Source organism: Stegostoma tigrinum, chromosome 4, assembly GCF_030684315.1.
Source record: "Stegostoma tigrinum isolate sSteTig4 chromosome 4, sSteTig4.hap1, whole genome shotgun sequence".
NCBI lineage: Eukaryota > Metazoa > Chordata > Chondrichthyes > Orectolobiformes > Stegostomatidae > Stegostoma > Stegostoma tigrinum.
This window is the reverse complement of record NC_081357.1, coordinates 6,356,054-6,378,292: the sequence shown is the minus strand read 5'-3', so window position 1 is coordinate 6,378,292 and position 22,239 is coordinate 6,356,054. Positions and strand designations below refer to the sequence as shown.

Here is a 22,239-nt window from a genome sequence, read left to right as displayed (position 1 = left end):
CTGCACCATGCTTAGTACCATTCACAATTCCTCAGATACTGAAGACAGCCATGTTCAATTGCAATAAAGCCTGGACAATATCCAGACTTGGGCTGACATGTGACAACTAACATTCACTCAATATAAATGCTAGGCAGTGACCATCTCCAATAATTAGAGTTAGAATGTCCTTTACTGTCCTGTGTACTCAAGTATGGAAGTACAGGTCTATGATAAAAGATTACTACATTGCCCCACAGATACAAAATACAGAAATAAAGGGAAAAAAATTACATTACTTACAATTGTTCAGAACATAAATAAGAAAAATGGAAATAAAGTTAAAAAGACCACAAGACATAGGTGCAGAAATTAGGCCATTCTGCCCATTGATTCTGCTCTGCCATTCAATCACAGCTGACAAGTTCCTTAACCCCATTCTCCTGCTTTCTCCCCACATGGTTACATCATAAATCCCAATTAGCAAACAAACAAACAAACAGTCTCCCATCATCTCATTAGGTTTAAGCCACAGTCACATGCATCTTCCAGTCATCTAAACCTCATCAAAATCCTTATACAGATTCCCCGGTTCCCAAACTGTTGAGTAAAACTGATAGCATCTCAGAATTAAATGAGACTCGGGGTCATAATATTCCTTATCTAAATCCATCAACTCTTGAAAGGCGTTAGTATCTGGTGCCTCAGGAATGTAAGGTTCCTAATAATCAAAAAAGCTGTGAATCCACAAGCTGACGGATAATTACTCATTGAATTTCACCTGCCCCAATGCCATTTACCAAAAAAAAAGCATTTTTTTCTGCATGCTGGGCTGAGTCTTTGACAGCAAGCTCGAACGAGTCAAACTTCCCAAATAACAACATGTTAGCAGACACACTTACCCCAACCAAAAGTTAAGTGGCGTGCGAATTTTTGGAGAAGTGGCAAAACAACTTCACACTGGTCTGGCTGTCTCAAAGCTAGCTCTGAGAGTGATCGAGATTTCTGAGATCCTGTTTAACTCTGTCAGCCACGATTCCCTGTTTGGACCAAACTAACAGCCTCAGTGATCAAACTATTCTATGAGATCCACCTGGCTGACCTCATTACAAATACTACTGTTACGTGTTGAAGGCTTACATCATGTAAAATTTAGCAAGAAGAATGAAAGTTGCAAACTGAGGTGCCACTTAAACAAGTGCCTTTTTGGCCAGCAAGTACAGGTGCAAGTAGTTAAAGGAACATGATGCAATTTAGGATACTGGCAGCACAGTTTTGGATGTGATTGAACCAAATGGATTTTTAAGACAATTGTTAGTTTGATGGTCATCATCAACATTTCATTAGCAGATTTATTAATTAATTGGATTTAAATTCCAGGAGCTACCATGGTACAATTTGAATCTATTCCACCAAAACATTAGGCTTGGCCTCTGGAGTACTAATCCATCATCATTACTACCTCCACCTTGAGTTTGTGATGAACCATGAGCACATAATAAATTTTGAAACTTTAAGAAACATTGCTTCAATTTAAAATACTAAAAAATCATTGGCAGTAAATTGGGCATCACTAGATAAGGAAATTAATGCATAAATGGGCTTTGAATCTCCTATCAATCTTGACAAAAGGAAGTAAAGATGAATACCTTATATTTTGATTATTGGTGAATGTATAAAAGGAAAATATAAATTTTACTTACACAATGCGGTGCTCACCTTATTAATTTTTGGTGTTATCAGTGCCACATACTCAGAAGGAATTCCTTGGCACACACTCTCAAATGATTGAAGTGTAGACTGATTACAGAAATATAATGAGAGAACTTTTAATTATGTAAAATTGTATTCGTTTTCATTAGTCAACTCTAACTCAAATTAATTTCTCATTCTGAAAAAATATGCCTGATTTTTGCAATTAAACTATTATTTAAAGAAAATAACTCAAACCTGTTCTATTCTCCCTACTGAGGAAATTAACTACAGTTAAAGATTTGGTTTAGTTTGCACACACGGATCTAGACATTGTGTTTTTATTTTTCAGAGCCTTTTATTTTTCAGAGCCTGACTTTTGAAGTTTGGTGCTAACTGGCCTGCAGACATAAAGGCTTAGTGAATGCATAAGTATATAAAGGGAAAATATTAATTTTCCTTACACTGTTTTAAGATATCATTCTGCACTGACAAGTTAGCTTATAATTTATTATTTCTGGACATCATTTGATTTCAAAGTATTTTTCTTGCTCCTCAAGTTTATGTGGAGAGAGATTTAGATAGTTCTGTTGTTGCACTTCCATTCAAAAACAGTCTGGTCAACAATTATAAAGTGTGGAGCTGGATGAACACAGCAGGCCAAGCAGCATCTCAGGAGCACAAAAGCTGACGTTTCTGGCCTAGACCCTTCATCAGAGCTCTAGGCCCGAAAAGTCAGCTTTTGTGCTCCTGAGATGCTGCTTGGCCTGCTGTGTTCATCCAGCTCCACAATTTGTTATCTTGGATTTTCCAGCATCTGCAGTTTCCATTATCACTGGTCAACAATAATGGCTGGTTTGATAAAACAATCTTTGGGAATAGAGTGTCAGTGGGAGCAACAAAGAAAACACAAGCAGAATTTCAGGAGATACAAGGGGTAAAGCATTGAGGAGGAGACCGTATCCACTGATAGTCTTTGAATAGCAATTCTCCAACTTCCACTTGACTGAATGTGAATACGATAGGTTTTTGCTTTGAGACAGAACCTACATTGTTCATGTGTAATGAGAGTGTTAACAATTTTCAGTTCAAAACTGAATGCATACAGTTCTTCTAGCACGCAAGCAGAAACTACTTCATTAAATGAGGAGCTGCAGATGGAAGCAAGCACAGCTTCACTGGATCATCTCAAAACTATTCACTTCAATGATTTCCTGAAGTCACAAGTTCCACATTCTCACCAATCTAGGGGCATATAAATCTATTCTGAATATTCTGCTGGATCTGTTGGCAACTATCTTATACAGATGGTCAGCAGTTTTATTCTTCACTAAAAAAAGTTCCCTTTGTATCTATTTATAGAACCTATAAAATTGTTAAATATCACAAATAGATCATCACTTAGACGTCTTTCTTCAGGAGAATATAGAACCAGATATCAATCCTGTCCTGATATGTGTATCCACACATTTGTGGTATCAATTTTGTAACTCTTCTCTGAACTTCTCCAGTGCATCTGCATCATTTCTATGGGGTCATAACACAGTGCACTAAAAGTAGTTCAACATAAACATGATCTACTTTTCAATACTATCTGTGTAGCATTAATGCTTAGCTTACTCTTTTTAATGGCCTTAGTTACTGGTGGTCTCTGATGTAAGTTTTAACACTGTCTCATTTAATTCGGAACTGTATCTTCCAAGTAATACATGCATGCCTTATTCTTCCTACCAAAATATTATATCTTACATTTGTCTGTGCTGAAGTTCACATGGCAATCATTTGACCATTCCTCCTTCACCTCTTTTAACAGCCTCGCATATACTTTAGCCAACCCCTGGTGACGTATTTACATTCATGGATGCAAATGCCATTGCAATTTCCTTTTTCCCTACGCTTATCACATCTAAAATTCTACATTTCCTCTTCTTAACTACAATATTTTTATTATTTGTTCGTTTGTGAAAACAGATTCAAATGACTCATTTAGGGTTATAATCACATCGCTCTCTGTGCATATGTCACCTTTTTGGATTCATATGGGTAGTCCATTTGGACCCAGAAATTTGCTGACCTGCAACTCCATCAATTTGCTTAGTACTGTTTCCCCCACACTTATAATTTCACTACACTCCTGCCTCCTTTCCACCTCCTGAATTACAGCTAATATTTGATTCTTTTTGTATTTCTAAATGAAGACTGAAGTAAATATTTGCTCCACTTGTATGTCATTTCCTTATTTTCTACCACTAACCTTTATTTCACTGTCTGGATGTTTACTCTTTCCTTGTTAAATACCTATAGAAACCTTGCTATCCATTTTTACATTTTAGGCGCCTTCCACTCAAATCCTAATTTCTTCCTCCTAATTAAACTTCTGGACCTTTTCTGCCATTCTTCATAATCCAACAATTATTCGACCTGTTACTCAGCTTAGCATAGCTGAATATTTTTTCCTTAGGTTTGATGCGTATCCATACATCTTTAGTTAACCATGAATTTTGGGAATACCGTTTTGATGTTTTTAGTAGAAAGGATGATCTTAAAGAGGTTTATAAAATCATGACAGACATAGATAAGATAAATAGCAAAGGTACTTTCCCTAGGATGAGTGAGTTCAAAGCTAAGGGGTGTACTTTTAAGTTGAAAGGAGAAAGATTTTAAAAGGAACCTGACGGACAACTTTTTGACACAATGTTTGTACATGGAATGAACTGCCAGAGGAAGTGGTAGATGCAGGTACAATTAGGCATTTAAAAGACATTTGGATAGGTACATGAATAGGAAAGATCTAGAGGGATATGGGCCAAACACAGGCAAGTTTAGTTTGGGAAACTTGGTAAGCATGGGCTGGTTAGAACAAAGTGTCTGTCTCCATGCTGCATGACTCAATGACTCTTTATGTTTACTCTGTGTATTTTGAAATATTTCTGTAAATGTCTGCCTCTTCATCACCACTGATCCCTTGCCTACTGTAATAAATAAAAATAAATCACTTTGGATACTGGAGGTCTCAAATAAAAACATAAAACGTAAAAAAAATTGCTGGAGAAATTCAACAGGTCTGAAAGCATCTGTGGAGAGACCGGTAGAGTTCATGTTTAAAGTCTATTCGATGAAAAGACTTACAATTAGCCCTATACCAGTTACTGGGCAGGATTAAATGAAGCAACCCTGCGACATATGTTTCCTGAATGTTCCAATTCTCCAGCTAATTTCCTCCTGCCAGCTTAAAAGAAAGAATTTCTGTAGTGAATATCATAGATGGAACACACTGCTGCTGTGTCAGTGGAGGAGTGAATAAATGTCTGTGGATATGATACTAATCAGGTGGTCTGTTTTATCCAGGATGGTATCAAGCTTCTCGAGCGTGTATGACATAGAACATAGAACATAACAGCACAGTACAGGCCCTTCGGCCCTCGATGTTGTGCCGACCTGTCATATATTATCCATATGACATTCCTCTTAATTTTCTTCACTTGAAACTGTCAGCAAATTCTTCAAATCCGTTCTCCATCACTAATATTCTTGTTCAGCTTCCTTTTAAATACATCAATGCTATCTGCGTTACATACTTTACAGTGTGTGCTTAGTTAGCTCATCCTGACCGTTTAATGGCTTTGATAACAAAGTGTGAAGCTGAATGAACACAGCAGGCCAAGCAGCATCTCAGGAGCACAAAAGCTGATGTTTCGGGCCTAGACCCTCTGGTGAAGGGTCTCGGCCCAAAACGTCAGCTTTTGTGCTCCTGAGATCCTGCTTGGCCTGCTGTGTTCATCCAGCTTCACACTTTGTTATCTTGGATTCCTAAGCATCTGCAGTTCCCATTATCTCGTTTAATGGCTTTGATTCTTTAATTGGCTCGCGGACTTTCAATCTTGCTATCTCTAAGGTTAGCATTGGAAATGGCTGATGATTATCAGTTGGTTCATAATTCAAAGTTTGGCTTCCAATAACAATTTCAATTTGTGAGGTATGGGGAAATTGGGGAAAGGAGGAACCCTCAGGTGGTAAGGGAAAAGGATAGCTAATAGAAGATAGCGAAGATAGTCTACCACAGGGTAAAAATGATCTCATTGGGGAGGCGCGAGGGGTGAGAACTAAAAAGTCTCAGGTGTTTTCACTGCAATAAAGTAGGCCAAATGAAATCACAGTGTTGGTGATTTAAAAAGAGCACTGGGAAGACAGATATGGGAAAGGATGATAAGCCAGTGAGTTTTGTTGAAGTGGTAAAGGAAAGCACAGGAGAAATTAAAAAGCTGCACCAGAATATACAACCTGGTCTGGGTTTGGTTGAGAAGAAAGTGCCAGATCTTGGAGTCATAGAGGTATACAGCACGGAAACAGCCTCTTTAGTCCAACGTGTCCATGCCGTCCAGGTATCCTAAATAAATCTAGTCCTGTTTGCCAGCATTTGGCCTATAGGCCTCTAAACCCTTCCTAATCATGTATACACCCAGATGCTTTTTAAATGTTGTAATTGTACCAGCCACCTCACTTCTTGCGGCTGTTCATTCCATACACACACCACACTCTGCATGAAAAGGTTACCCCCTCAGGTCACTTTTAAATCTCTCCCCCCTCATCTTATACCTAAGCCCTCAAGTTTTGAACTCCCCACCATGGGGAAAATATCTTGTCTATTTACCCTATCCATGACCGCCATCATTTTTATAAAGCTCTATAAGGTCACCCCTCAGCCTTCAATGCTCCAGGGAAAATAGCCCTAATCTATTCAACCTTTCCCTATAGCTCAAACCCCCCAACACTGGAATCAAGCTTGTAAATCTTTTCTGAACCCTTTCAAGCTTCACAACATTCTTCCTATAGCAGGGAGACCAAAACTTGCAAGCGTAAGCTTTACTTGTACATGCCAGGAGGTGCAGGCAAAGAAATTACAATATAAGAGATAGGGGGGGCATGCCAATCTTTGATGTTGACAAAGGAGGAGCTATGTAACTTAGAAGGAGCAGTGCCATAAAAATGTAGTAATATGTGGAAGTTATCGCGAGATGAGAAGTGGTCTGTTATGTTATGTGAGGTTGGAGAGTCCAGTGAAAAGTGAAGTGGTTGTCGGAGTACTTGAGGAACTCTCAGCTCCAGCAGTACAATTTGTACTTGATGATGATATTGCTGGATCATAGATGGGAGGGTTGCCCACTATGTTTGAATAGCCAGTGGAAAATCAGGCAACTGATGTATTACAGGAAGTATATCTTGGGATTTTTCCTGACTGTGCGGTAACAGGTCTCAAAGCCACAAGTTGAAGCCGAAGGAAAACTCAAAGAATAAGGATAAGGAAATTGAAATACCATTATCAGAGACCATGGTTGAGCAAGTGGTTGAGAAAAAACAAGAAGTGGAGAACAAAATGGATATTTTTTGTTCAAAAGAAATTAACTGAATTACAACAGAAAGATGAAAAACTGGAACAGATGGATCAAAAAGCATACATAGAAGAAGAATCTGAATGTATACCAGAATGTAACTGCCTTAAAAATCATTTGATGAGGAAATGGAGACATACACATATTCAGGCAGATGAGAAATGGGCAGAAGTTCATCAAGTTGTATTACCGATATGTCATAGAAAGGAGGTGTTGCAGGTCGCACATGAATTACCATTAGGAGGTCATTTGGGAGTAAGGAAAACTCAAGTCAAAATACAAAAACATTTTTACTGGCCTGAACTGCGTAAGGATATATTTGAATTTTGCCAAACATGTCAGGTAATTGAAAAACCTCAGGCAGTGATAAAATCAGCACCTTTAATATCCATTACTGCATTTGAAGAACATTTTACAAGGGTCTTAATTAATTGTGTAGGGCCCATTCCTAAGACAAAAACTGGGAAACAGTATTTGTTGACAATAATGGATGTGTGCACTAGTTATCTAGAGGTCATTCTATTGCGCAATGTCACAGCTAAAAGGGTTGTAGAAGAATTACTCAAATTTTTCACCAGATACAGACTACCCACAGAGATACAATCAGGTCAAGGGTCAAATTTTGTGTCAAAATTATTCAAGGAACAAAGAAACCTACAGCACAGGAACAGGCCCTTCGGCCCTCTAAGCCTGCGCTGATCAAGATCCTCTGTCTAACCTGTCATCTATTTTCTAACGGTCTGTGTCCATTTGCTCCCTGCCCATCCATGTACCTGTCCAAATATATCTTAAAAGACGCTAACATGTCTGCGTCTACCACCTCCACTGGCAACGCGTTCCAGGCACCCACCACCCTCTGTGTAAAGAACTTTCCACGCATATCTCCCTTAAACGTTCCTCCTCTCACTTTGAACTCATGACACCTAGTAATTGAGTCCCCCACTCTGGGAAAAAGCTTTTTGCTATCCACCTTGTCTATACCCCTCATGATTTTGTAGACCTCAATCAGGTGCCCCCTCAATCTCCGTCTTTCCAATGAAAATAATCCGAATCTACTCACCTCTCTTCATAGCTAGCACCCTCCATACCAGGCAACATCCTGATGAAGCTCCTCTGCACCCTCTCCAAAGCATCCACATCCTTGTGGTAATGTGGTGACCAAGTTATGGATAGCTTAGGAATAAAACAATTCAGTTCCACTGCATACCATCTACAATCGCAGGGAGCATCAATGGTGGCAACAAACATTAAAGACCATGTTGAGGGCTTATAGGCAAGTATATCCAGAGGATTAGGACAAAGGAATTCCATTTGTACGTTTTACAATTAGGGATGCACCAAATGAATCTCCCATATTCAGTCCAATTAAATTAGTTTTTGGGCATGAGGTGAGAGGACTACTGAAATTAATTCAGGAGAAATTGGTGTGTCAGAGTTCAGAGACCACATATTTGCACTATTTGTCAAATTTTCAGAAAAGATTAAATTGAGTGGGTGAGTTGGCTAGACAGTATTTAAATGTAGCACAGCGTGTGATGAAACAATAAGCACTCAAGAAATAAAATGTTTTCTCTCTTGCTCACTTTGTAGATAGTGGGATGACAGTTGTTACCTTTCATCTGTAGGATTCATTCTAGACCTATAGAATTTTGAAGGATAATCACCAAAACATCGACTATTTCTCTGGCCAACACCTTTAAAAACCTGGGATACACACTACCAGGCTCTGGAATTTATTACCTTTCAGACCCATTAATTTCTTCAGTACAATCTTCTGACTAATACCAATTTCCTGCAACTTCTCATTCTCCCTAGTCACTTGGATCTCTAGTTCTGAAAGATTTCATGTATCTTTCTCGGTCAAAACAGTTATAAGTTCTTTCACTGTCACTGGGTGAATATCCTGGAATTCCCACCCTAATAACATTGTGAGTCTGCAGTGGTTCAAGAAGACAGCTCAACACCACCTTCTCAAGGACAACTAGGAAAGGGCAAGAAATGCTGGCCAGCCAGCGACACCCACTTAGAACATAGAACATAGAACAGTACAGCACAGAACAGGCCCTTCAGCCCACAATGTTGTGCCGACCATTGATCCTCATGGATGCACCCTCAAATTTCTGTGACCATATGCATGTCCAGCAGTCTCTTAAATGACCCCAATGACCTTGCTTCCACAACTGCTGCTGGCAACGCATTCCATGCTCTCACAACTCTCTGCGTAAAGAACCTGCCTCTGACATCCCCTCTATACTTTCCACCAACCAGCTTAAAACTATGACCCCTCGTGCTAGCCATTTCTGCCCTGGGAAATAGTCTCTGGCTATCGACTCTATCTATGCCTCTCATTATCTTGTATACCTCAATTAGGTCCCCTCTCCTCCTCCTTTTCTCCAATGAAAAGAGACCGAGCTCAGTCAACCTCTCTTCATAAGATAAGCCCACCAGTCCAGGCAGCATCCTGGTAAACCTCCTCTGAACCCTCTCCAAAGCATCCACATCTTTCCTATAATAGGGCGCCCAGAACTGGACGCAGTATTCCAAGTGCGGTCTAACCAAAGTTTTATAGAGCTGCAACAAGATCTCACGACTCTTAAACTCAATCCCCCTGTTAATGAAAGCCAAAACACCATATGCTTTCTTAACAACCCTGTCCACTTGGGTGGCCATTTTAAGGGATCTATGTATCTGCACACCAAGATCCCTCTGTTCCTCCACGCTGCCAAGAATCCTATCCTTAATCCTGTACTCAGCTTTCAAATTCGACCTTCCAAAATGCATCACCTCGCATTTATCCAGGTTGAACTCCATCTGCCACCTCTCAGCCCATCTCTGCATCCTGTCAATGTCCCGCTGCAGCCTACAACAGCCCTCTACACTGTCAACGACACCTCCGACCTTTGTGTCGTCTGCAAACTTGCTGACCCATCCTTCAATTCCCTCGTCCAAGTCATTAATAAAAATTACAAACAGTAGAGGCCCAAGGACAGAGCCCTGTGGAACCCCACTCACCACTGACTTCCAGGCAGAATATTTTCCTTCTACTACCACTCGCTGTCTTCTGCTGGCCAGCCAATTCTGTATCCAAGCAGCTAAGTTCCCCTGTATCCCATTCCTCCTGACCTTCTGAATGAGCCTTCCATGGGGAACCTTATCAAATGCCTTACTGAAGTCCATATACACCACATCCACAGCTTGACCCTCATCAACCTTACTAGTCACATCCTCAAAAAACTCGATAAGGTTTGTAAGGCATGACCTACCCGTCACAAAGCCGTGTTGACTGTATTTGATCAAGCCATGCTCTTCCAGATGGTCATAAATCTTATCCCTCAGAATCCTTTCTAACACCTTGCAGACGACAGACGTGAGACTTACCGGTCTATAATTGCCGGGGATTTCCTTATTTCCTTTCTTGAAGAGAGGAATTACATTTGCCTCTCTCCAGTCCTCAGGTACGACTCCAGTGGAGAGCGAGGATGCAAAGATCTTCGCAAGTGGCGAAGCAATTGCATTTCTCGCTTCCCAAAGCAGCCGAGGACAAATCTGATCCGGGCCTGGCGACTTGTCAATCTTAATGTTTGACAAAATTTTCAGTACATCAGCTTCCTCTATCTCTATCCATTCCAGCATGCACACCTGCTCTTCAAAGGTTTCATTCACTACACAGGTCGTTTCTTTCGTAAAGACAGAAGCAAAAAACTCATTTAGGGCTTCCCCTACCTCCTCAGGCTCCACACACAAGTTCCCTATGCTATCCCTGATCGGCCCTACTCTTTCTTTGACCATTCTCTTATTCCTCACGTAAGTGTAAAATGCCTTTGTGTTTTCCCGGATTCCTTCTGCCAAGCCTTTCTCGTGCCCCCTCCTGGCTCTCCTCAGACCATTTTTGAGCTCCTTCCTTGCCTGCATGTAATCCTCTCTAGCTGAACTTGACCCTAGCTTCCTCCACCTTATGTAAGCTACCTTCTTCCTTTTCACTAGAAGCTCCACCGCTCTCGTCATCCAAGGTTCCTTTATCTTACCCCTTCTTGCCTGTCTCAGAGGGACATATTTACTCATCACTCCCAACAACTGTTCCTTAAACCATCTCCACATGTCTATAGTTCCCTTACCATGGAACAACTGCTCCCAGTCCATGCTTCCTAACTCGTGTCTAATCGCATCATAGTTTCCTCTTCCCCAATTAAATATCCTCCCATTCTGCCTAATCCTCTCCTTCTCCATAGCTATGTAGAATGAGAGAGTGTTATGGTCACTATCACCAAAATGCTCTCCCACCACAAGATCTGATACCTGCCCCGGCTCGTTTCCGAGCACCAAGTCTAGAATGGCCTCTCCCCTCGTCGGCCTGTCAACGTACTGCGTTAGGAAACCCTCCTGAACACACCTTACAAAAACAGCTCCATTCAAATCTTCTGCTCGAAGGAGGTTCCAATCAATATTAGGAAAGTTAAAGTCACCCATTACAACAACCCTACTGCGTCCACACTTTTCCAAAATCTGTCGACCTATGCTTTCTACAATCTCCCTGCTGCTATTGGGGGGCCTGTAGTAAACCCCTAACGAGGTGACTACTCCCTTGCTGTTCCTAATTTCCACCCATACTGACTCAGTAGGCAGATCTTCCCCGACAATGGAAGCTTCTGTAGCTGTGATACCCTCTCTGATTAGTAGTGCTACACCCCCTCCTCTTTTTCCCCCCTCCCTATTCTTTTTAAATGTTCTAAACCCTGGAATATCCAGCAACCATTCCAGCCCATGAGAAACCCATGTCTCTGTTATGGCCACAACATCATAGCACCAGGTACTGATCCATGCTCTAAGTTCATCACTTTTATTCCTGATACTCCTTGCATTAAAGCAAACACACTTTAACCGATCCCTTGGTTCCTTCCCAGGAAAATCCTTCCCACTAGCTGGTCTACCTCTTGCGACTGCCTCACCTGCATCAACGCTCACCTCTGGTATACAGCTCAGGTTCCCACCCCCCTGCCATACTAGTTTAAACCCTCTCGAACTACTCGAGCAAACCTTCCACCCAGGACATTGGTCCCCTTCCAGTTCAGATGCAACCCGTCCTTCTTGTACAGGTCCCACCTTCCCCAGAAGGCATCCCAATTATCAACATATCTGAAACCCTCCCTCCTACACCAGCTGCGTAGCCACGTGTTCAGCTGCGCCCGCTCCCTGTTCCTCACCTCGCTATCTCGTGGCACCGGTAGTAAACCAGAGAACACTACTCTGTTCGTCCTGCTCTGCAGCTTCCATCCTAACTCCCTGAAATCACTTTTTATATCCTCAAACCTATTTCTGGCTATATCATTTGTGCCAATATGTAACACGATTTCTGGCTGTTCACCCTCCCCTTTCAGAACTTTATACACCCGATCGGAGACGTCCCGGACCCTGGCACCAGGGAGGCAACATACCTTCCGGGAATCCCGATCTTGCCCACAAAATCTCCTGTCAATTCCCCTAACTATCGAGTCCCCTACCACGAGTACTTTTCTATTCTGCCCCCTTCTCACAAATGAATAGAAATAAAAAGTGTTATAGGTTGTGCAGAATAATAGTAAATAGGAAAGCAGCAAACTGGAATTTGTTCGTAAAAAAATGCTAAGGAAGAAGAGTGTGTGGTTCCTTTAAGAGGTAAAGTGCTTTTCTAAGCTTAGAGATTTATACAAGAGAAAAAATGTCTGTACATAGCTGAATATGTACAATCGGTTCTGGAATTGAGATACGTATCAATTGGCTGTGTCACTGGAAACCTTAGGCTTGTTTGATGTTTTGGCAACGAGCTGGAATCAGCCAACTAATTTAAACCAAGCTCTTAGAGACTGAAAGCCAATTGAATTTAAATCTGATAGTTCTGACAACCTTGGGCAAATGGTATTGTAAGAAAATTGATATGTCATCTAAGGTATGTAAGAAGAGGGTTTTTGAAAATTGGTGTGAAAGTGAACCACCATCAAAGAAATAAGCATTTAGCTCTCACAAGAAATCACTAAACACTCTAAGAAATCATCATCTATCCATAAAAGGTACCACAGCACTCCCAGCTAAGAGTCCTCACCGAGGAATTCACTGAGAAAACAACCCTGACAGCGGGATCAGTGGAAGAAAGGTGTTTATGACTTGAGAACAGCAGAAGAAAGGCATGTAGACTTTAAGAGACTGTTGTATTTTATCATTACTTGGGCTTATGTTAGTGGGAATTGTGCTTATTATAATAGCATACCAGTAGAATTTAGTTGAGTTGGGGAACAGTCAAAAGTTAAGGGGGAATTGTTCGGTTTGTAAGTATTTCTGTTAACTTGCTCACTGTTTGGGTTAAATAAATAAATTGTTACTTCCTACTTATTAAGTGAATATCAGAGATTTTCTTTCATTGAACCTTTCCTTCTCTGTAACATAAGTAAGGATTTAACTTTTTAGCCATTTCTCTATTCCCCATTATAACTTATCCTGAATCTTTGCTTAATGAACCCAGGATGTTTTTGTCAAACATTTCCTTTTTAGGTATCTATGCATGCTATTACAGTCTATTTTTGCCTTTGCTAGGTTGTATTCACATGTCCTTTGTCAGTTTCTTTGTCCTTCTTTGCCACATTGTGAAAGCCTCCTAAATCATCAGACATATTGTTATTTCTAGCAATTTTTCAGGCGTTGGGCCTGTTGTTTTAATCTTATACAATTTTGAACTTTCTTAGTTACTTATGGTTGACTGATCTTTCTTGAGTTTTTGTACCTCGAAGGAATATATATCTGAACATAAGTGAAACGTGAGACATATAAGGGTCCTTTAAAGTCCATACATTGCCTTTGTACAAACATGCTTTTCAGTGCATTTTCCTACCTGCTTCAACCGTTTTGTACTCCTTACCACCATAATTTAACCTATCATATTTGGTTAGTCATCACTGAAGGTTATTTTTCAGGAAGATTGTTAATTATCCCTTTTAAAAATAGAGAAAAAAGGTACAGGAGTAGGCTATTCGGCCCTTCAAGCTGAACCACCATTCAATGTAACAAAGTGTGAAGCTGGATGAACACAGCAGGTCAAGCAGCATCTCAGGAGCACAAAAGCTGACGTTTCGGGCCTAGGAAGGGTCTACGCCCGAAACGTCAGCTTTTGTGCTCCTGAGATGCTGCTTGACCTGCTGTGTTCATCCAGCTTCACACTTTGTTATCTTGGATTCTCCAGCATCTGCAGTTCCCATTATCACCTTTACCACCATTCAATGTGATCACAGTTGATCATATAATTTTGGTAAGCCATTCCCGCTTTTTCTCCAAACTTGATTCATTTAGCTGCAAAAACCATGTCTAGCTCCCTCTTCAATATATTGAATGAACTGGCCCCAACAGCTTTCTCTGGTAGAGAATTCCACAGGTTCACAACTCTCTAAGTGAAGAAATTCTCCTTGAACTCAGACCTGAATGGCCTACCCCTTATTCTTAGACTGTGACTCCTAGTTCTGGAATTGCCCAACATCAGGAACATTCTTCCCACATTTAGCCTATCAAGTCACAGCAGGATTTTATATGTTTCTATGAAATCTCCCCCTCATTCTTCTAAATTCCAGTGAGTAAAAACCCAATTGATCCATTCTTTCTTTATATGTCAGTCCTGTCATCCTGGAAATCAGCCTGGTGAACCTCCACTGGACTTCCTGAAGAGAAAGAATGTCCTTCCTCAGACTAGGAGACCAAAATGCACACAATACTCAAGGTATGGCATCACCAAGGCCCTGTCTAACTGCAGCAAGACATCCCTCCTCCTGTACTCAAATCCTATCACTGTGAAGGCCAGTATGCCATTAGCTTTCCTGCTGCACTTGCATGCCAACCTACAGTGACTATTCCACCCAAGTCTGTTGCATGTCACCTTTTCCTAAACTGTCACCATTCAGATAATAATTTTCTTTCCTGTTTCTGCCACCAAAATGGATAACCTTATATTTATCCACATTATATTGCACTGTCAAGTATTTGTCCACTCATCCAGTCTGTCCAAGTCAACTTGCAGCCTTTTAGCATCCTCTTCACAGCGCACACTGCCATCCAGCTTAGTGTCATCTGCAAAGTTAAAGATATTGTATTCAATTCCTTGTTTAAGTCATCAATATATATTGAGAACAGCTGGGGTACCAGTACTGAATCCTGCTGTTTGCCGCTTTTCACTGCTTGCCACTCTGAAAAGGACCCATTTATTCTAACTCTCTGCTACTTGTCTGCCAAGAAGTTCTCTGTCCATATCAATACATTACCTTTGGTACCATGAGCTTTAATTTTCATTACTAATCTCTTGTGTGGAATCTTGTCAAACGCCTTTTTAAAGTCACAACATCTACTGATTCACCCTCGTCCACTCTGCTTTTGTAGTCAGTTACATTACATATCACTAGCACTAAAATAGCATATCCTCTAGTTGGCTCCTGAACATACCTTTCCAGAAAAAAAAACCCTAACACAACTCAGAGACTCAATAGCTTTCGTGCTCAATTGGTTTAAGGATGTAATTACAAGGGAGATAATTCAGAGAAGGTTCATTACATTCATTCCAAAGATGAAAGATTTGTCTTCTGAGAAGAGATGAAACAGTTTAGACCTATATTCTCTGTAGTTTAGAAGGAAGAGATGAGATATAATTGAGATATATATATGATGCTAATGAAGATTAATGAAGTAGATGCACAGCAAATGTTCCCCTTCAAGGCAGTCTAGAAAAAGAGATCATAGAGTCTTGGCCTGAGGGCTGGCACATTTAAAAGAGAGATGAACAGGAACTTCTTCCCTCAAAGCATTATGAATCTGTGGGATTTGCTAACCCAGAGTGCGGTGGATGCTGGGCCATTGGATATATTTAAGGGGGAAAGAGACCAACTTTTAATTATTAATGGCCTAAAGTACCCTGGGAAGTAGGTAGGAAAGTGGAGTTGCAGCCAAGATGAGGTCACCTATTGAACCTACAAAAACGGTGGAGCAGGCTGAAGGGGCTGAATTACCTACTCATGCTCCTAATTCTCATGTTCATACACAATCTAAAAACAAAATGAAGTCATCCATGATAGCTGCATTGACCTGCCACATGCTTCACTGATCTCTTAATTAATACTATGCCCCCACATAACCTCTACTGTTTGGTGCCATATAAATAACTCACATCGTTCTTCCAATCTGAGATCCTTTCTTACTAATATATTGATCCCATTTCTTATTGTCTGGGGTTGGTTAGCTCTTTTACCTGGATAGTTGATTTATGATGTGGAGTAATGTCAGCAGCATCGGTCCAATTCCCACATCGACGGAGACTGCCATAAACGACTATCCTTCTCAATCTCTCCCGGGCATGGCAGCCCGCAGGTTAGGCAACTAACAATGACCTCTCTTTAATGAGAGAGCAGCCCTATGGTCCTTTGTGACTTCCTTTTCATCAGAGCATCTCCATCTCCTTTAACTTCTTGTTTATACTTACTTACCATTTACATTCTTGAATATCCAGTTCTCAGGCTATTTCTAGAATGGCATTTTTTTTACTTTATGGGATGCAGCCTTTGTTAACTAGGCCAATGTTTATTGCCCATCCCTAATTGCCCACTTATTGCCCATCTTTAACTGAGCTGCCATGTCACCCATGCCACTCTCTCATTCTTCTAAACTCTAGTGAATGCCAGTCCAGTTGAATTAATCTTTCCATTTCACAGTCTTGTTCTCCCTCGTATCAGCCTAATGAATTTTCGCTGCACATCCTCTATAGAAAATATACCCCCTCTTAGGTAGAGAGTCTAAAACTGCAAGGCCCTGTGTAATTGCACTAAGACATCCCCACTGCTGAACTTGAATCCTTTTGCAATGAAAACCATTTTCCTTCATAAATGTTTGCTGCACTTGCTTGTTTAGTTTCAATGACAGAGGTAGAAGCACACCTTGATCCCTTTGTACATCTACATTTTCCAATAAATCACCATTTGAATAATACTCTGCCTTTCTCTATTACACAGTAAAGCTTTACTACAGTTGAACAGAGCACTCAGGAGACCACATCTACAATTTGATGTGCAGTTTTGTTCTCATTATATTGAAAGATGATATAATTGCTTTGAAGCAATTCAAAGAAAGTTCACTCGGGTCCTACATTAAGGAAGGGCTTATCTTATGAAGAAACATTGAACAGGCCTATATCCAATGGCATTTAGAAGAATTCAGAGCGGTTCTTAATCACATTTATTAGATCCTAAGGAAATAGATAAGATGGACATTCGGAGCATGTTTTACATCTTGGGGATGACTAAAACAACAGGGCATAACTACAGAAGAAGAGATTTCCCGTTTAAGACAAAAGAGGAGAATATTTTTCAGAGCGTTTTCAATGTACAGAATCCTGTTTTCTAGTAGGTAGTTGAGACTGGATCTTTAACTTTATTGATGGCTGAGTTAAATAGTTTTTTTGCCAGATAAGAGATTCAAGGGTTGTGGTGCAGGCAAGACATTGAAAATGAGACCATTACCAGATCAGCCATGACCTTATTGAATGCTGAGGCAGGCTCAAAGCACCAATGGTCTACTCCTAGTGTGGAGCTGGATGAACACACCAGGCCAAGCAGCATCTCAGGAGCACAAAAGCTGACGTTTCGGGCCTAGACCCTTCATCAGAGAGGGGGATGGGAAGAGGAAACTGGAATAAATAGGGAGAGAGGGGGAGGTGGACCGAAGATGGAGAGAAAACAAGATCGGTAGAGAGGAGAGTGTAGGTGAGGAGGTAGGGAGGGGATAGGTCAACCCAGGGAAGATGGACAGGTCAAGGAGGTGGGATGAGGTTAGTAGGTAGGAAATGGAGGTGCGGCTTGAGGTGGGAGGAAGGGATAGGTGAGAGGAAGAACAGGTTAGGGAAGCAGAGACAGGCTGGGCTGGTTTTGGAATGCAGTGAGGGGAGGGGATGAGCTGGGCTGGTTTTGTGATGCAGTGGGGGGAGGGAGGGGGGTTCTTCCTCTCACCCATCCCTTCCTCCCACCTCAAGCCGCACCTCCATTTCCTACCTACCACCTCATCCCGCCTCCTTGACCTGTCCATCTTCCCTGGACTGATCTATCCCCTCCCTACCTCCTCACCTATACTCTCCTCTCTACCTTATTTTGTTTTCTCTTCATCTTTGGTCCGCCTCCCCCTCTCTCTCTATTCATTCCAGTTCCCTCTCCCCATCCCCCTCTCTGATGAAGGTTCTAGGCCCGAAACGTCAACTTTTGTGCTCCTGAGATGCTGCTTGACCTGCTGTGTTCATCCAGCTCCACACTTTGTTATCTTGGATTCTCCAGCATCTGCAGTTCCCATTATCAATGGTCTACTCCTGATGTTTTCCTAAATTAATGGAATTCATCAGGTCCTAATTAATGCTGCGTCTATTTGATGGTACCACCTTCTCATAACTTGATTTGTGGGACACCTAACTTGAAAATAGAATGTTTCCCACACTCTCACACCCAGCATGCCCACTTACTCCATAACCCCACATCTTCTTTTGTTATTTATTCACAGGATATGAAGGTCAGTGGCACAAAATGAATACATTGCCCATCTTAAAAGTGGTGAGCTACCTAATTAAACAGTCCATTGGGTATTAGAGCACCTATATGGCTATAATAGAGGGAACTGCAGGATTTTGTCCTGGTGACAATGAAAAAACAAAGAAATATTTCCAAATCAGATATTGTATGATTTGAAGGAGACCTCTGATGTGGTGTTATTCCACTCTGCCTGCTGTTCTTGTATTTCTAAGCAGTAGAGGCTGTGGGCTTGTCAGATGACCTTGAAGAAAACTTGTTAAATTGCTGTAGTTCATTTTGTTGATTGTTAACAACATTGCTAATCTGTACCAGTGGTGAAAGTGGTAAATGCTTAACATGATAAGATCTACACATTCATTAAGGAAGACAAGCAAGACAAAACGGCCCTTAACAGGCAGCAGAGGGCACAACCAATAGAATGGTGCCAGATATTTGGATCATCACTCCTTTTGAACAGTAGGCCACAGTGCTGATTGGAGAACAGCGATGTTACCAGAAGCCACTGAAGAAGTCAGCAGCCTGCTGTTTGCAGCCACTCTTCTTCTTAGGCCATCCCTTATGGCAAAGAGTGACTTGTTTCCGCACTAAATATGAGTTCTCAGGTGACTGAAGACTCTAATAAATAACCTATACTGGACAAAACAACCTGCTTGATTGACACCATAGCCCCAAACATCCATTTCCTGCACTACCAATGCTTAGCAGCAGTAGCAATGTGTAACATCCCTATGATGAATTGAAGAAATTCACCAAGACTTCTTCGGCAGAAACTTCCAAACCCATGATCTCTCTTATTTAGAAGGACTGGGGTCACCGACTCATGGTAACACCACAACCTACAAATTTCCCTCCAATTCACTCATCATTCTGACTTGAAAATAAATTTTTGTTCCTTCAGTATCACTCGGTCAAAATCCTGGAACTCCCTCCCTAACAGCATGGGTCTATCTTCAGCACATAGACTGCAACAGTTTAAGAAGGCAGCACAACACTATTTTCTAAAGGGCAACCAGGCATGGATAATAAATGTAATCCTAGCTACTGACGTCCACATCCCACGAGTGAATTAAAAAATCTCAGAACATTTAGAAATACATCATATGATCAAGCAGAGTTAGCATGGGTACACGAAGGGGAAATCAAGCCTAAAAAATTTACTAGCATTCTTTTGAAGAGATGACAAGTAGAGTGACATAGGGGTGCATATACATAGTTCTTTGAATATGGCATCACAGGTAGCCAGGATGGAGAAGACATTTAGCACAATAGCCTTAACTGGTCAGAGTATTAAGTATAGGATTGGGACGTCATGTTACAGCTGCACTAGACATCAGTGTGGTCGAATTTGGAATACTGTGTACAGTACAGATTGCTCTGCTAGAGGAAAGATGTCATTAAACTGGAGAGGGTGCAAAGAAGATTGAAAAGGATGCTACCATGATTGTAAGGTTTGAGTCATAATGACAGGCTGGATAGGCTGGGATGTATTTCCCCCGAGCATAGGAGGCTGATAGGTGACCATGCAGCGGGGTATTGATGAGATGAATTATCAGGGTCCTTTCCCCAGAGTTGGGAAGTCCAAAACTGAAGGGCATACAGTGACATTGAGAGGGAAAAGATTTAAAAGGGATCTGAGGGGAAATTCTCCACACAGACACAGACAGTCATACAGTTATACAGGATGGGAATAGACCCATTCGTCCAAATAGTCCAAGCCAACCATATTCCCAAGTTAAACTAGTCCCACCTGCCTGAGTCTGGCATATATCTCTCCAGTCTAGATTTACAATTCAAACTCTCTTTTCCTGGCAACATCTTGGTAAATCTTTTCTGAACCCTCTCCAGTTTAGTGATGTCCTTCCCATAACAGGGCAACTAGAACCCGCACATAGTACTGCAGAAGAGACCTCACCAAAGGTCTGAGCATTGAAGGCAGGCGCACCAGGCTGCTGCACCTGCTCCTGCACTGGACTGCTGGTTCCAGGCTTCCTCACATTGGGCACACTGCTTACAGGAGACCCTGCTCTGGGCACTCTGGTTATTGCCTTCTCCACTTTAAGTCACTGTTCATTGGTGTCACTGCTCTGGGCTGCTGGCATTCCCACTCGGGCACGCCGGTCGCTAGTTTCCTTGCTTCAGGCTGCTGGTAGCTGGTGTCCCCGCCCCAGGTTGGTGGTCACTGGCTTCCCCGGTCTTGGTTGCCAATGCAACTTTGCAGTCTAGTTGGAAGACAGGGCTGGGTGTCTAAGGTCGAGAATCCAAGAAGACAGAAGAGGAGAAGAAAACCATAGAAGGGAGTAAAAAAGGGAGAAAAAAAAGAAAAAGAACAGGCCAAGCAGATACTTCAGTAGTTTAAAGTATATTTTGCTTTCAGGACAAAGTGGCAGTTAGCCAGTACTTTTTTTTAGTAATTTGATTCAGCATATATTTTTTAAGGTGAAGTTTTGCATATTATTCTCACAGATAATTGCAAATTCATGTATCTCTTTAATATTTATCAGTATCCATGATGTTCTGAATGTGCATGAATCAATGTAAGGAAGTTGTATTATCTATTAGAATATAAATAGAAACTGTAATATACAACTTACATCAAATTAAATTTTAATGAAAACATAAATCTCCAAAACACAACCTACCTTCAAAAGATCATAATTAGATTTCAATGCATTTTCACACTTTAGCAAACGTTTGGCTATCTCGGGCACATCCAGACCCATTTTTATCATACATTTAGCTTCACGAATAAGCTCAATAATTCTGTGATCGAAGTTTGATTGCATTTTCCCAGTATCTGGATCACGTATCAGAAGAGTTGCATGCAGGCCTGTATAAAGTTCAGTTTTGAAATATTCAGGTAAACACAAGGCTGAATGCTACAATAAAATGATTATGTTTCAATTCAGTTAATATTATTATGCTTAAAAGAAAAGATTTGGTTTGTAACCTACAAAAAGTATCATTTCAGTACATGTAATTAGAACACAGAACATAGAAAAGTACTGCACAGTACAGGCCCTTCGGCCCACAATATTGTGCCGTGGAATAATCCTAATCCAAAAATAAAATAACCTAACCTACATTCCCCTCAATTCACTGCTGTCCATGTGCATGTCCAGCGGTCGCTTAAATGTCACGAATGACTCTGCTTCCACGACTACCACTAGCAAAGTATTCCATGTGCTCACAACTCTCTGGATGAAGAACCTCCCTCTGACGTCTCCTCTATACCTTCCTCCTAACACCTTAAAACTACGACACCTCGTGGCAGTCAATCCTGCCCTGGGGAAAAGTCTCCAAAAAAAACTAGAGTCATACAGCTTGGAAACAGACCCTTCGGTCCAACCAGTCCATGCCGAACATAATTCCAAAGTACAAAAGTGCCACCTGCCTGCTCCTGGCAGTCTCAGCCTTTTTCTGACTGGACCTTAACATGGAGGATTAAAATATTACCTGAATCGTTGATATTGATAGCTTTGGGATTGAATAAAAAAAAGACATTAAATCATTTTCTTCAAAGGATTTATGAGTCATTAAGTTAGGACATTTAATAGAAGTAAACTACCATAAGAATGGATTTGGAAACATGCCAGGTTTTTGCCATTGGCAGA

General features: G+C 41.1%; 1 protein-coding gene across 1 annotated transcript in view; it reads right to left on the bottom strand.

Moving 5' to 3' along the window:
* The window catches only part of LOC125452340 (dynein axonemal heavy chain 8-like), a 1,165,100-nt gene that overhangs the window by 787,361 nt on the left and 355,500 nt on the right, over positions 1 to 22,239 (bottom strand). Inside the window, exons 18-19 of the mRNA XM_059645122.1 lie at positions 21,268 to 21,455; positions 1,699 to 1,779 (exon numbers count right to left, since the gene is read on the bottom strand). Of these exons, the coding sequence (XP_059501105.1) occupies positions 1,699 to 1,779; positions 21,268 to 21,455 (269 nt within the window). The remainder of the gene's footprint in view (positions 1 to 1,698; positions 1,780 to 21,267; positions 21,456 to 22,239) is intronic.